Source organism: Fringilla coelebs (assembly GCF_963513975.1).
Source record: "Fringilla coelebs genome assembly, chromosome: 22".
Lineage (NCBI taxonomy): Eukaryota > Metazoa > Chordata > Aves > Passeriformes > Fringillidae > Fringilla > Fringilla coelebs.
Window position 1 is genome coordinate 8,849,247 of NC_140048.1, and position 15,677 is coordinate 8,864,923.

Below are 15,677 nucleotides of genomic sequence, written 5' to 3' on the forward strand. Positions count from 1 at the left end.
TTTTCCCATTAAAAAATTTGGGAAAAAAGAGGAGAACCAAAGTTCCCATTTCCATCCTGGCAGGGAATGCTGAGGAGCCAAAGGAATTCTTTGGGATCAGCACTGGGAATGCTCAGAGCTGGAATTCCAGAGGGACAGAGAAATTCCAGGGATTTGGGATGGATTTGGGATGGATCCCAGATCCAGCCCAGCCAGGAGGAAAAGCTGCAATTCCAGGGGGTGACAGAGAAATTCCATGGATTTGGGATCCAGGAGGAAAAGCTGCAATTCCATGGATTTAGGATGGATGTAGGACTTTTCCATGGATTTAGGATGGATGTAGGACTTTTCCATGGATTTAGGACCCTCAGGCCTGGATGGCAAAGCTGCAGGAGGGAGACCCAGCCAGGAAAAAATCCTTTTCCAGCCCTTTGAACTTCCCAAAATTCCTCAGGCAGGAATGAGATCCATGGGAGAAGCTGAGGCTGGTGCCTGGAACTGGGGAATGCCTCTGGAGCTCAAATTCCAAGGATTTCCCACAGCAAAAATCCCATTTTTCCACCAGCAGGAGTTGTCCTGATCCCTGTGGCTCATCCCAAAAATCCCTGAGTGCCCCAAAAGCAGGAATTCCCAATTCCAGGAATGGATTATCCCATTTAATCCAAGGACTGAGCTGGAAAAATTCCCAAAAAAATCCCAAGTCTTGGGATCAGGCCTGGACTGAGCACCAGGAGAGCGGGAAAACGCTCCCAGTGGGATCTGGGATTTGCTTCCAAAGGATTCTGCATCTTAATTATTGTCATAATTAATTAGCATGGTTAGTTAGCATAATTAATTAGCATAATTAATTGCTGTCCCAGGTTAAAGCAGTGGCACTTGAGAGGATCCCTTTGCCAAGTGCTCGGCCCGGAATGGATCCACATCTCAAAGGATTTTCTCCAAACAGGGAAAATCCCCCAAATTCCTTAAAGATTCTCTCCAAACAGGGAAAATCCCCCAAATTCCTTAAGGATTCTCTCCAAACAGGGAAAATCCCCCAAATTCCTTAAGGATTCTCTCCAAACAGGGAAAATCCCCCAAATTCCTTAAGGATTCTCTCCAAACAGGGAAAATCCCCCAAATTCCTTAAGGATTCTCTCCACAAGTCCCCAGATCCCTCAGGAATTCTCCCCCAACAGGAAAAATCCCGCAAATCCTTCAGGAATTCTCCCCCAACACCAAAACCCCCCCGAATCCCTCAGGAATTTCCCCATCCTCGGGCAGGAAGCCCCGGAGCAGCACCAGGACCCTCCAAGGCCCTGCCACGGTGCCGGGGGTGAGATTTGGCACAAACCCTTTGGGATTCCTGTGGGATCAGCAGCTCCCAGGGATTTCCTGGGGACGCTCCGGGGTCGGGCTCAGACGTTGCTGACCCGGCTGTCGGCGGAGCCGGGCGTGCCCAGGGAGCGCTCGCGGCGGACGTAGCGCGGCTTCCGCACTGCCGGGACAAAACAGCCCAAAAACACCCCTGGGAATGGGGAACCAGAGGGAATTCCCAGAGGGACAGAGGGGTGGGAGGTGGGGATTGAAGTGCAGGAGGGTTTGGGGTTGGGATTTGGGTTTGGGGTTGGGTTCTGGGTTGGGTTTTGTGGGTTTGAGTTTGAGTGCGGCTTCCGCAGAGCTGGGACAAAATATCCCCCAAAAAAACCATCCCTGGGAATGGGACAGGGAGGGAATTCCCAAAGGGAGAGGGAGGTGGGATGTGGGGATTGAGGCCCAGCAGGGTTTAGGGTTGGGTTCTGGTTTGGGATTTGGGTTGGGTTTTGTGGGTTTGGGTTTGAGTGCGGTTTCCGCAGAGCTGGGACAAAGCATCCCAAAAAAATCCTTGGGAATGGGACCCCAGAGGGAATTCCCAGAGGGAGAGGGATGTGGATGTGGGGATTGAGATGCAGTGGGGTTTGGGGTTGGGTTTTGGGGGTATGGGTTTAGGTTTGGGGTTAGGTTTTGGGTTAGGTTTTGGGTTTGAGCGCGGCTTCCGCAACAAAATATCCCAAAAAAATCCCTGGGAACGGGATGGGGAAGGGAGAGGAGGTGGGATGTGGGGATTGAGGTGCAGCAGGGTTTGGGGTTGAGTTTTGTGGGGTTGGGATTGAGTTTTGTGGTTTTTAACCCCACAAAACCCAAACCTGAAACCCAACCACAAAACCAAACCTAAATCCTCAAAACCCAACCCCCCAAACCAAACCCACAAAACTCAACCAAAAACCCAAAATTAAACCCCCAAACCCAAACTAAATCCACAAAACTCAACCAAAAACCCAAAACTGAACCCCTAACTTCACAAAACTCAACCCCAAAACCCAAATAAACCCACAGAACCCCAAACTCAACCCCACAAAACCCAGCCAGAACCCCACAGATGGATTTCCCACCAGAAATCCCACCAATCTTTTGCCCTGCATGAATTAAAGCAACAAATCCTGTTGGATTGGATTTCTGTTCCTTATCCCAGGAATGTTTGGGATTTTCTGTTTATTTTTAGCACATTCCAGGGCAAATTTCCTCACCTGAAGAAGCTGGAGGAGAGATCATGGATGCCTGTGGAACAGAAGGATAATGTCAAAAAACCCCCAATTTTAAACTGTTTTTCCTTTAAAAAAACAGGATTTTTTTACAATTCCAGGAATATTCATGTCAAAAAAGCACCTTTAAACAGTTTTTCCTTAAAAAAAAATAGGAATTTTTAAGGATTCCTATAATTTTTACTGTATACAGAGTTTCTTCTTGGAAAAAACCCTCAATTTTCCCATTTTTGTCCCAGTTTGGATCCAAAGAACACCAAAATATCTTTAATTTTATTTCAGTCTCAATCATCAATTAAGGAGTTGCTTAATAAAGTCCCAATTTAGTTAATTAAAATGGAAATTATTGTTAATTAAAATGCAAATTCTTGTTTATTTAATGTTCCTATAAAAGCAGAATTCACTCACTGTTTCACTGGGCTGGAGAACAGATGCTAAAAGAGAAAGAAAAAACAAATTAGTTACCATTATTTTAATTAATTTGAAGATTGTTCATTTTCCAAAAATACAGCCATGGGAGGAATAATTTCCTTGTTAAAAAAAGGAATTTTGTTTCAAAATCCAACCAAAATATTCAAAAATCCCATTTGGAAAATTCATTGGGTGTAGGACTCTCAAGACTGGAGAATTTATAGGCACAAAATGGGAATTTTCTCCACAAAATGGGGAATTATTGGCACAAAATGGGAATTTTCTCCACAAAATGAGAATTTATGAGCTCAGAACTGGGATTTTCTCCACAGAATGGGAATTTATTGCCACAAAATGGGAATTTATGGGCTCAGAACTGGGATTTTCTCCACAGAATAACAATTTAGCAGCCCAAAATAGGAATTTTTTCCACAAAATGGAGATTTATGAGATCACAACTGGAATTTTCACCACAAAATGGGAATTTTCTCCACAGAAAAGGGGAATTTATTGGCCCAAAATGGGAAGTTTCTCCACAAAATGGAGATTTATGAGTAGGAAACTGGGATTTTCTCCACAGAATGGGGAATTTTTTCCACAAAATGGGAATTTAGCAGCCCAAAATGGGAATTTCTGAGCACAAAACTGAGATTTTCTCCACACTATGGGAATTCAGCAGCCCAAAATGGGAATTTTCAAGGAAAAATGCCCATTTCAGTCAATTAACAGAACAAAGCTCATTAATGAATGGACAATTAAAGGGTTTTTTCACCTTTGTTTCTTCTGTAGAAAATCTTTGGGAGTTTGTTGGCTCGTTTGAGGTAGAAAAAAGAAGCCACAGAAAGGATCAGCAATAAACTGAGGAAAAACGTCCCCAGGATCAGAGAGGCGGCGACTTCAGGGCCCCCTGGGAGAGAAAAATGATCAAAAAAGAGAGAAAATCAGGTTTGGAGCAAAAATCTCTTTCCATCATAGGATTACATCCAAATAAAGAGAATTTCCTAATTTTTAGGTGCTGCTGGAGCATTCCAGGTGCCTGAAATTGAGTTTCAATTTCAGGGATTAAATCGGTTTGAACATCTTTTAATCAATTAAATCAGTTTTGACAAATTACTTTTTAAACTCATTTTAACTGGTTAAACCACTTTAAACTCATTAAATCGCTTTTTAAACTCATTAAATCACTTTTTAAAAACTCATTTCAACAAATGAAAACACTTTCATTGGTTAAACACTTTTTAAAGTCATTAAATCACTTTTAAAATTAATTTTAATAAATTCAAACACTTTTAACTCATGAAATCCCTTTTAAAACTCATTTTAACAAATTTAATCCTTTTTGACTCCTTAAATCCCTTTTTAAACTCAATAAATCACCTTTTAAAATAATTTTACCAAATTCAATCAATTTTAACTCATTAAATCACTTTCAAAACTAATTTTAACAAATTCAGTCACTTTCAAAAATCATTTAAACAAATTAAATTGCTTTTAGAGTCATAAAATCCCTTTTTAAACTCATAAAATCCCTTTTTAAACTCATTTTAACAAATTAAATCTCCAATTAAACTCGTTAAATCTCGTTTTTAACTCATTAAATCCCTTTTTAAACTCATTTTAGCACTTGTAACTCATCAAACCCCTTCTTTCAGGCCCAAATCCTCCCAAAATTCCAGGTTCTCACCAAAGTTCTGGATGAAAGGAGAGCTCACGTTCACGTGGGAATTCATCACTCTGCTCCCAGCTGGGAAAAAACAGAAAATTTACACTAAAATCCACCCCCAGCCCAAATTTTGCCATTTTTCCCCTTCCTGCACAACAAATTCCCAAATTCCCACTGCTCAAAGTCCCACCAGGAATTTGGGAAAGTTTTTTATATTCTGTGGAATTAAAATCTCAATTTTTGCTGCATTTTTGAGGAGTTTTTGCTGTGGGAATAAATGGCAATTAATAAATAAAAAGAATTAAAATTAATTCAATTTAATTAAACTCAAATTAATTCCAGGATGTGGGATTTAAAAAAATCTCCATTTTTTGCTGCATTTCTGAGGGCTTTTTGCTGCAGGAATTGATGCCAATAATTAACAAAAATAATTATATTTAAAGTTAATTAAATTCAAATTAATTCCAGGATTTGGGATAAAAATCTTCATTTTTTGCTGCGTTTTGGTGAAGTTTTTGCAGCAATTGATACAAATTGATTAACAAAAATTATTACAACTAATTCCAATTAATTTAATTAAAAATTAATTGATAAAGATGGGTTTGAAACTCACAGTTCCTGCACTCGCTGAGGTTGTGCCCAGAGGGGCTGGGCAGGGTCTCATTCCTGCACTTGATGCAGCTGCTGCTCCCATCCTCATTCCACCTCCTGTAGCATCCTGCCCAAAAAAAACATGGAAAATGGAGCAAAGCAACAAAATTCCCAATTTCCTGATGATTCCCAGGTTTTAGAGGGGAAAAAAAGCAGAAATTCCCTTTTTGGGGGGGTTACACACAGCACCTGATTCCTCTTTTCCCACTCTAATGAGGTTTTATTCCCAAATTTTATTCCCAAATTTTATTCCAAAATTTTATTCCCAATGTTCGCCCCAGGAAAAATAAAACTTTTCCAGGGGAAAAATGAAAAGGAATTATGAGGAAATAATTAATTAACAAATTAATTAGCACTCCCCAGCTGCTGGATTTTGGTGTTCAAGTCCAGAAAAACTGGAAATTTTTTATCCCTGAAATTCTCCAAGGCCTCAGTGATAATCCTAGAAAATTAAAATTTTCCAAAGGTGGAAAAGGAATAAAAATTAAAAGGGGATAACAAAAATTTTTTATCCCTGGAATTTTTTATCCCTGGAATTCTCCAAGACCCCAGTGTTTATCCCAGGGAAAAAAAAACTTTTCCAGGGGAAAAATGAGAAGGAATTATGAGGAAATAATTAATTAACAAGTTAATTAGCACTCCCCAGCTGCTGGATTTTGGTGTTCAAGTCTAGAAAATCTGGAAATTTTTTATCCCTGGAATTTTTTATCCCTGGAATTCTCCAAGACCTCGGTGTTTATCCCAGAAAAATAAAACTTTCCAAAGGGATGAAGGAGGAGGAATTAGAAGGGAATAATATTTATTAATGAGTTAATTAGCACTCCCAGCCGCTGGATTTTGGTATTAAAGTGCAAAAATCGGGGAATTTTGGATCCCTGCAGTTCCCCAAGGTCTCTAAAAGATCTTTCAGGGCTTTTCCACCCCAAATTCTGCTCCCAGCCCATCCCTACCTGGGCTGCACTCCTGGCTGACCGGGCAGGAGCTGTTGGAGTCCAACATTTCCACACAACATTCCGGCTCGGGCACCTGAGGAGAGAAATTCCCAAGGAATTCCCACTTTTCCATGAGGAAATGATAATAAATATAAAAATAAATTCAAAATCCCCACAGAAATGAAGGGATAATTCACTTAAAAACCACTGGAGAAGAAAAATTTGGTTTATTTTTAATTTTATAAATCAATTTTATTTTTATAAATTCATTCTGTTTTTATTTTAGATATAAATTTTATTTTTTTAAATCTCTTTTATTTTGCTTTTATTAATCAATTTTATTTTTCCTTCATCAATATATTTGATTTTTATTTTCTAAATAAAAATTATAGAAAATGTGGGATTAAAAATAAAAATTAAAATTTTTAAAATTAATAATAAAATAATATGAATAAAAATAATGAAATAAAATAATAAAATAAAATAATAAAATAAAATAATAAAATTCTTGCAGCACCCACTGAATTCTCCGTGGATTTTCCTGCCACTTCTGCCACGAGCCTGGTCAGGAGAAGCACGAAGGGCACCTCCATTCCCAGGAAAAACACAGATCTGGAGAAAATTTGGGAATAAATTAAAATAATTTATTAATGACATTGGAATTCTGCCTCCCTTTTTTAAAGAAGTTTAGGAGAAAAAAAAGGGGGGAGGGGAAGGGAGCAGGAAAAGTAAGGAAGCAGATGAAAAAGGATTTTTTATTATAAAATATAATAAAATTAAATTATTTCGATTTTTGTCAGTATCTGAATATTGAAAGAGGAAGAAAACACAGATGAAAAAGGATTATTGATTATAAAACCATAATAAAATTAAATTATTATTTAGATTTTTGTCAATATCTCCTTATTCAAAGAATAAAAAAACACAGATGAGGATGGATTATTGACTAAAAAAATTACTAAAATTAAATTATTATTTAAAAAATGGATTGTTCTTACCTAGAAGAAAACCCTTGGGGAACAGGTCATAATAAAGGGGGAAACGTGGGTGGGAAATCCACTTTGAGGTGCTGGATGCTCCTGGTGAAGGGCACGGCTCAGTCAGCTCAGTCCCTGGATTCCCATCCCTGGAACACATCAGGACACAGAGGATCCCACCCCAGCCCTGCAGCCAGCCCAGCTCTGATCAATCCTTTTGATTTCCACCAGCCAATAATTTTTATTTCCATCAGCCAGAGAGAATTTGGAAACATTTGATGGCTCTGGAGCTGTTGGGCTTTTTTATTGAGCCAGTTTGAGAGCAAAGCCCAGCTCAAAAAGCTGCTTTAAAGCTTCTAAACACTTAAAACATTCAGTATTTTTAACCTAATTTTCACTTAATTTTTAAAATTACTTTATTCCTATTTAATTCCTTCTGAACCATCCCAAAATTGACAATTTCACACAAATTTCCTCAGGATCAAACACCCGCAGCAAAATAAATTCCCCCAAAATTCTGTTCCATGTTTGACAGCATTTTCCTGTGGATTTGGGGAAAAAAAATTCTATATATATAAATAAATATATATATAAAGCCTCTGCCTGAATTAGAAGATATTTTTCCCTCAGGATTTTCCCACCAGGGGAGGAAAATGTTGGAATTCCAATAAGGATTTTACACCCTGGCAAGGAACAACAACTTTTAGCATTTTTTGGTCAAATACAACATTTTGCTGCCTCCATGGATGAGGTTTTACCTCATAAATTGAAATTTAGAGAGGAAAAAGAAACCCTAAAACCTTCAGGAGATTGAGGATCCACCAGCCCTGAGGAGAAGCGAAGCGTGAGGGGAGGTTTGGGTGGGAAATTGGGAAGGAATTTTGAATATCATCCTTTGAGCCTCATTCCAGGTTGGAACCACCTGGGATATTGGAAAGGATGAGCTTTAAATTCCCTCCATCCCATCCCAAAATTCTGTGCTACAAAAATTGCCCACAAATTTCCTCAGGGTCAAACACCCACAGCAAAATAAATTCCCCCAAAAGCGTTTTCCCTGTGGATTTGAGAAAAAAAAATTTAGAAGAAAAATAATAATAATAAAAGATTATATATATATATATATAAAGCCTCTGCCTGAATTAGAAGATATTTTCCCCTCAGGATTTTCCTGGCAGCTCAGATTTCAGAATTCCAACAAGGATTTCCCAACCTGGGTGTCAGGTTTGGAACAAATCCCAAATCTCTGCCGGCTCAGATGCCCACGGGGACGGATCCCAGGAGGGAATTCTGCCTCTTGTTGTGTCTCAAAAGCAACACAAACAACTCAGGAACACTGAGGGCTTTCCTCCCACTCCTGCAAGCAAAATGTTCTCCTTATCTCCACAGTTCCCATTTTTTTTCTGCTGCTTTATCAGCATTTTTCTTGCTGGAGCTTGGGAATTGCTTCAGCAGCTGGGAAAGGATGGAAGTGCAGAGAAACTGTGCCTGAAATTCAGGTGGTTTCACAATTGCCTGGGTTTGAAAGCACATCACACCCAAAAGCTGCTGAATTCTGAAGAGATAAAGCTGAGAGAGGGACCAGAGAGGGATGGAAAAGCTGAAATGGTAAAACTGAGGAAAAAATTAAAGGGTTTTAAACACTGAAATGATAAAACTGAGAGAAGAATCAAGGGTTGGAAAGGCTGAAATGATAAAATAGAGCAGAATCAGAGAGGGTTTAAAAGTTGGAATGATAAAACTGAGGAGAAAAGTTGAAATTATAAAACTGAGTGAAGAATTAAAGGGTTTTAAACATTGAAATTATAAAAGTGAGAGAAGAATTAAAGGGTTGGAAAAGCTGAGAAAATAAAACTGAGAACAGAACCAGAGAGGTTCTAAACACTGAAATGATAAAACTGAGAGAAGAATGAAAGGGTTTTAAACATTGAAATTATAAAATTGAGAGAGGAATGGAAGAGTTTTAAACACTGAAATGATAAACCAGAGAAGAATGGGTTTTAAAAGCTGAAATTAAAAAACTGAGGAGAAAAGTTGGCCACGATAAAATGCCAATGAAATGATAAAACTGAGAGAAGAATGGAAGGGTTTAAAACATTGAAATGATAAACCAGAGGAGAATGGAAGGGTTTAAAACATTGAAATGATAAACCAGAGAAGAATGGAAGGGTTTGAAACACTGAAATGATAAAGCAGAGGAGAATGGAAGGGTTTAGAACATTGAAATGATAAAGCAGAGAAGCATGGAAGGGTTTGAAGCACTGCAATGATGAAGCAGAGAAGCATGGAAGGGTTTAAGAGCTGCAGGTGTCACTCACCTGCAGGCCCCCAGGAGCCCTGTGCACCTTGCCCAGCTGCCAGCAAACACCCCAGGCTGCTGCTTTGCTGCTCATTTCAGCAGGAACCTGCCGTGGCACAGAGAGAGGTGGAACAAAACAATCTTTTATCAATCCCTGCTGGAGCAGGACTCGTTTTTCCAGCTCGGAGCTGAGCTCAGTCCTGCCCTTTCCACAGCTGGGGTTTTGTAACAATGCTCAGCGATTAAAAGCTGGGCTTAATCAGAGCCACCTTAAGCCAGGCTTTGCTGCAAAAGCTGCTCCACACCTGCCTTGAGCAAACATTCATTCATATTTACTGCTGGGACACCTTCTGCCCTTGCAGCGCTTGCTGCAGCAGGAAAAATCAGGAGGAGAGATGAATATTCCACAGGGAAGAGTGGTTGGGGAAGGAGAAATGAAGATTATACAGGGAAAAGTGGTTTGGGAAGGGGAAATTAGTATTATACAGGGAAAATAGGTTTGGGAAGAGAAATTGATATTATAAAGGGAAAAGTGGTTTGGGGAATGAGAGATGTATATTATACAGGGAACAGTGGTTTGGGAATGGGATAAAGGAACGGGCTGGAAGGGATTTAAAGGCATGCAGCATCACCTTGCTCTGCCCCAGGTGGCTCCCAGCCCTGTCCAGCATTCCAGGGATGGGATATCCTTGGGATAACCAGTGCCAGGACCCCAGCAGCCTCCCAGGGAGGGATCTCTGCCCAGAATCCAGCCTGAACCCGCTCCTTGTGGCTTGGCGTTAATTCTCCCTTGTGTCACTGCATCCCTTGGGAATTCCCCCTCCTGCAGCTCGGGAAGGTCGCTGTGAGGTCGCCCCAAAGCTTCCCCTCTCCAGGCTCAAAATCCCAATGTTTCTAGGGCCAGTTTGGGGTTTTATTCACCCCTAAGCGGTGCACCAAAACTCGGATTGTTGGGATGGGCATTTGGGGGAAGCTCAGCCAGGAGAACCACGCCAAAATAACATCACCGAACACCCACCGCCCCAACAATCCCAGACCGGCAAAAAATCCTCTTCAACCGAGTCAAATTACTAGGAAATAAAAGTTTCACGGAGGGGGGGGAGGTGAGAAGGAGAGAATTCCTTTCCGAACGCAGCAGGGACAAGGGGCGACTTTTAATCCCAAAGCCAAACCCCTCCGACCGCCCTGGCGCCGATTTCCCCGGAGAACTCGGTGACTCCATGAGGAACCGCTGCCCACCGCCAACAATGGGGCCCCACCCAGGGCTCGCCGCTCGCCCCGGGGCCCGCCGCCCGTTCCCCCTCCCGCTCCCTCCTCCTCCTCCTCACCTGAGGGCTCCCCTCAGCATCCCCCCGGCACCGCCGAGGTTCCCGTTCGTACCCCCCGCCCTCCACCGGCGCCCAGCCCGCTGCGCCCGGCGGCACCCTGGGAGTTGTAGTCCCGCGGCCGCCGCCCGCCTCGCCGCTTCGCCTAGCGGTCGATCCGCTAAGAACTACAATTCCCAACAGCACCCGCGGCGAGCCCCACCTGTCCCCCACTCCCCGCAGGTAAATACGCTCTCTCAGCCTTTTCGCGCGGCGCCGCGGTGCCTGCTGGGAAAGCGAGTCCCGCGCAGCCGGCGGGGCGCGGGGGCGGCGGCGTCTCCGCACTGCAACTCCCGGCGTGCCCCGCGCGCGCGCCGCCATTTTAGGCGTTGCCTGGCAACGCTGACGCGGCGGGAGGGAGGAGGCGGCGGGGTCGAGGCCTGGGCGCCCCAAAATCCCGGGAATTCGGGAAAATCGGGAAAAACAGCTGCGCCAGATGAGGCTGCCTCATCCCTGGCACTGCCCGAGGCCAGCCTGGAGCAGCCTGGGACAGGGGGAGGTGTCCCTGCCCAGGGAAAGGGGTGGGACTGGATGGGATTCGAGATCCCACCCAAAGCATTCCATAATTCCATGAAGGAAAGCGGGTGGTTTATTTCCCCTAAACATTTCCTTCTTCTGTGACTCATTTCCCCTAAAAACCTCCTTCTTCTGTGGTTTATTTCCACCTACAAATCTCCTTTTAATGTGGTTTATTTCCCCTAGAAATCTCCTTTCATGTGGTTTATTTCCCAAAAAAATCTCCTTTAATGTGGTTTATTTCCCAAAAAAATCTCTTTTAATGTGATTTATTTCCCCTAAAAATCTCCTTTTATGTGGTTTATTTCCCCTTTTAACCGCTTGTTGTTTTGCATGAGGATGAGGAGCAGCTCCTTCCGCAATCCCAGAATTTTCCTCATTCCTTGGAGCAAAAATCCATTTAAATTTGGCATTTCCAAGCCAGCTCCTGAATTCCCTCAGGGTTTTCTTTGTTGTTGTTGGTTGGTTTTTGTTTTGTTTTGTTTTGTTTTTTTCCTGACAAAAGCATAAATAAAAAACCTCAAAGGCCTCATTTAGATAAATTTGAAGCTGCTCCTTGCCTTTATTTTGAGGAAAATCTGTTTTTCCGCTTAAATTATCATGGAAAAGATTCCTGGAGGTTTTGGATGGCTTCCCTAAACTTTTTTAGTCCTGGAAGCTGCAAATTATACACAAAATATGGATTGGTTTTGTCGGATTTTTCTGTATTTTAAAGCAAGACTGCCTCAAAATGCAAATATTTGTAAAGGTAGGAGGTGAAAAATTCCATGAATATTCATAAAATATGGTAATTATCCCAATTACAGCTAACGAGGTAATCTTGCTTCATTTCCATGGCTTTGTAAATATTATTCTTTAAAATAAAAGGGAAGGAGGGAGAAAAGGAGATGGGGAATCACTCCTGAAGCTCCAAAATGAAATCTAAAAAAATTATAAATATTAAAAAAAAAAATCCATGAAGGATTTTCCAACTTATTTCCTGGAATAAAGGGGGGAAAAAAATCCCTGGAGGTGGGAAAGCCTCGAAATTCCCGGGGTTTGGGGAATTCCTGGATGGATTTCTGTGTTGGAAATTCACGTGGGAATGGAAATATGGGAATGGGGATGGAGATGGGAATGTGGGAAATTGGGAATAGGATTGGGAATTGTTGGGAATGGGGATGGATATGGGATATAGGATGTGGGAAATTGGGAATGAGAATGGGAATGGGAACGTGGGAAATTGGGAATATGGGAATAGGATTGGGGATTGATGGGAATGGGGATGGAGAATTCCTGAATTCCCTGAATTCCTGATTCCTTGGAATCCCAGCTCCTCCTTCCCACCTGGATGTGCTCTGGGCAGGGCAAAACATCCTGGGGATCCTTGGGCTGTGAGCATCCCATGGATGCTGGAAAAGCAGGAATGGGGGATCCTGGGCTGAGGAAAAGCAGGAATGGGGGATCCTTGGGCTGAGGAAAAGCAGGAATGGGGAATCCTTGGGTTGTGGAAAAGCAGGAATGGGGAATCCTTGGGCTGAGGAAAAGCAGGAATGGGGAATCCTGGGCTGTGGAAAAGCAGGAATGGGGAATCCTTGGCTGAGGAAAAGCAGGAATGGGGAATCCTGGGCTGTGGAAAAGCAGGAATGAATGGGGAATCCTTTTGCCACGAGGATCCCATGGATCCCGGCTGGAAAAGCAGGAATGGGGAATCCTGGGCTGTGAGGATCCTATGGATCCAGGAAAAGCAGGAATGGGGGATCCTGGGCTGAGGAAAAGCAGGAATGAATGGGGAATCCTTTTGCCACGAGGATCCCATGGATCCCGGCTGGAAAAGCAGGAATTCTGCCAGCAGAGGGCCGGAGGGATTGGTCCGGTCGGGAAAAGCGGGAGAGGAGCAGCAGGAGGGCCCTGGAGGCGCTGCCGGCGCATTCCCGTTCCCAGAGTCATTCCCAGAGTCATTCCCGGGCCATTCCCGGGCGAGGGAAGTGACTCAGGGCCGCGGGATGGCACCGGGACAGGCACGGGACAGGCACGGGACAATGAGCGAGCCCCGGGCAGCTGCTGGGAGAGCGGGAGAGCCGGGATTTGGGATGAGTTACAATGTCAGCAGTACCTCCTACAAATAAACAATAACGTCAGAAATATTGCGTGTTCGTTCTGTATTTGATGTTTCTGATTGATTTCTGATTTATTCCTGATTTATTTCAGATTTTTTTCGGATTTATTCCTGATTTTCCAGCAGCTCCTGCATCCACACTCGCCAGCTCCTGGAATCCAGGGAGAACAGACTGGAAATATCCAGGGAGAACACGCTGAGCTCTCCTCCTCCCTCTGGCAGCTTTTCCCAGCTCTGTCCCTGCAGCATTCCTGGGAATTCCTGGGAATTCCCGCTCCAGGCTGGAACCAGGGAACGGTTCCCAGCCTCGTTCTGCTCCTGGCTCCAGAGAAACAATTCCCAGCTCTGTCCCTGCAGCATTCCTGGGAATTCCCGGTGCTCCATCAGGGAATGGTTCCCAGCCTTGTTCTGCTCCTGGCTCCAGAGAAACAATTCCCAGCTCTCTGTCCCTGCAGCATTCCTGGGAATTCCCGGTGCTCCATCAGGGAATGGTTCCCTGTTTTGTTCTGCTCCTGGCTCCAGAGAAACAATTCCCAGCTCTGTCCCTGCAGCATTTCTGGGAATTCCATCTGCAGGCAATTCCCAGAGAAATTCCCTGGGCTCCAGCTCTTCGTCCCTGCAGCATTCCCAGGAATCTGAGGCTGTGAATTCCCGCTCCAGGCTGGAACCAGGGAACGGTTCCCAAACTTTTCTCCTCCTGGCTCCAGAGAAAAATCCCCTGAGCTCCAGCTCTATCCTTGCAGCATTCCTGGGAATTCCTGCTCCAGGCTGGAACAGGGAATTCCAGGTGCTCAGCTCCATCAGGGAGCAGCTCCCGGCCTTGCTCTCCTCCCAGCTCCAGGTAAACAATTCCCAGCTCTGTTCCTGCAGCACTCCAGGAAATTCGAGGCCAGGAATTCCCGCTCCAGGAATGGAAACAGGGAACGGTTCCCAAACTTTCTCCTCCCAGCTCCAGATAAACAATTCCCAGCTTTCCTGGAATTCCTGCCCCAGGTACACGGATCTGCCAGGGAAGGGTTCCCAGCCTTTTCTCCTCCTGGCTCCAGAGGAGAATTCCCTGAGCTCAGCTCCTTGTCCTTGCAGCATTCCCAGGGATCTGGGGCCAGAAATTCCTGCTCCAGGCTGGAAATATCCCTGCAGCATTCCTGGGAATTCCCACTCCAGCCTGGAAGCAGGGAACAGCTCCCAGGCTTGTTCTGCTCCTGGCTCCAGAGAAACTATTCCCAGCTCTCTCTCCCTGCAGTATTCCCGGAATTCTCAGGAATTCCATCTGCAGGGAATTCCCAGAGAAACAATTCCCTGAGCTCCAGCTCTGTCCCTGCAGCATTCCCAGAAATCCGAGGCCGGGAATTCCCTCTCCAGGCTGGAAGCAGGGAATGCTTCCCAAATTTTTCTCCTGCCGGCTCCAGAGGAGCAATTCCCAGCTCTGTCCCTGCAGCATTCCCGGAATTCCCGGTGCTCCAGCAGGGAAGGTTCCCAGGCTTTCCCTCCTGGCTGGGCTTGGCTCTGCAGTTCCCAGGATGTCAAATTCCAGTGGGAATTCCAGAGGCTGTGCTGGCTCTGGCCAGGAAGGAACTGGTGAGTCACCAGATCAACCTGGAGCTGACCCTGGCATGGATTTTATTTAGATTTAATTTCATTTTATTGTATTTTATATTTTATTTTTAAAATTTAATTTAATTTTTTATTTTGCTTTGTTTTAAATTTTATATATTTTTAACTTTATTGTATTGTATATTGTATTTTTTATTTTATTTTATTTTCCCCTGCTCTGTTCCTGCCAGACAATCTGAAGAGGGATCAGTGATGGAAATTGATGGAAAACAACGGGAAATTTTGAAAAACCCTCAAAACCAGAGTTTCCCAGCACTGGATACTTCTAGGGACCCTGGAAAAAAAAGGATAAATTACAGAATATTTTTAAAAATGCTCCAAAATAGAATTTCCCAACCTGGAAAAGAGGGGTCAACGATGGAAATTGACAGAAAGTTTTGAAAACCCCTGGAAACCAGAATTCCCAGCCTGGGAAAGAGGGATAAATTATGGAAAACAAAAAAAGAAAAAAAAACCCTCAAAAATCGAATATCCCCACCTGGAAAAGAGGAATCCCTGATGGAAAATTTTAAAAACTCCCTGGAAATCAGAATTTCCCAGGCTGGAAAAGAGTGATGGAAATTGATGAAAAATGAGAGAAAAAATTTTAAGACCCCGCAAAACCCGGATTTCCCA

General features: G+C 43.4%; 1 protein-coding gene across 1 annotated transcript; it reads right to left on the minus strand.

Annotated features, from left to right (window-relative positions):
- Positions 1-1,319: 1,319 nt before the first annotated feature.
- LOC311162161 (uncharacterized protein C1orf159) lies at positions 1,320-9,543 on the minus strand. The gene is made up of 10 exons (XM_084220355.1): positions 9,490-9,543; positions 7,196-7,323; positions 6,719-6,809; positions 6,216-6,291; positions 5,228-5,332; positions 4,636-4,695; positions 3,724-3,858; positions 2,949-2,974; positions 2,526-2,556; positions 1,320-1,456 (listed from the first exon to the last, which is right to left on the minus strand). Exons 3-10 carry the CDS (start codon positions 6,788-6,790, stop codon positions 1,377-1,379), a joined length of 585 nt encoding a protein of 194 aa, XP_084076481.1. The 5' UTR covers positions 6,791-6,809; positions 7,196-7,323; positions 9,490-9,543; the 3' UTR covers positions 1,320-1,376.
- Positions 9,544-15,677: the final 6,134 nt, after the last annotated feature.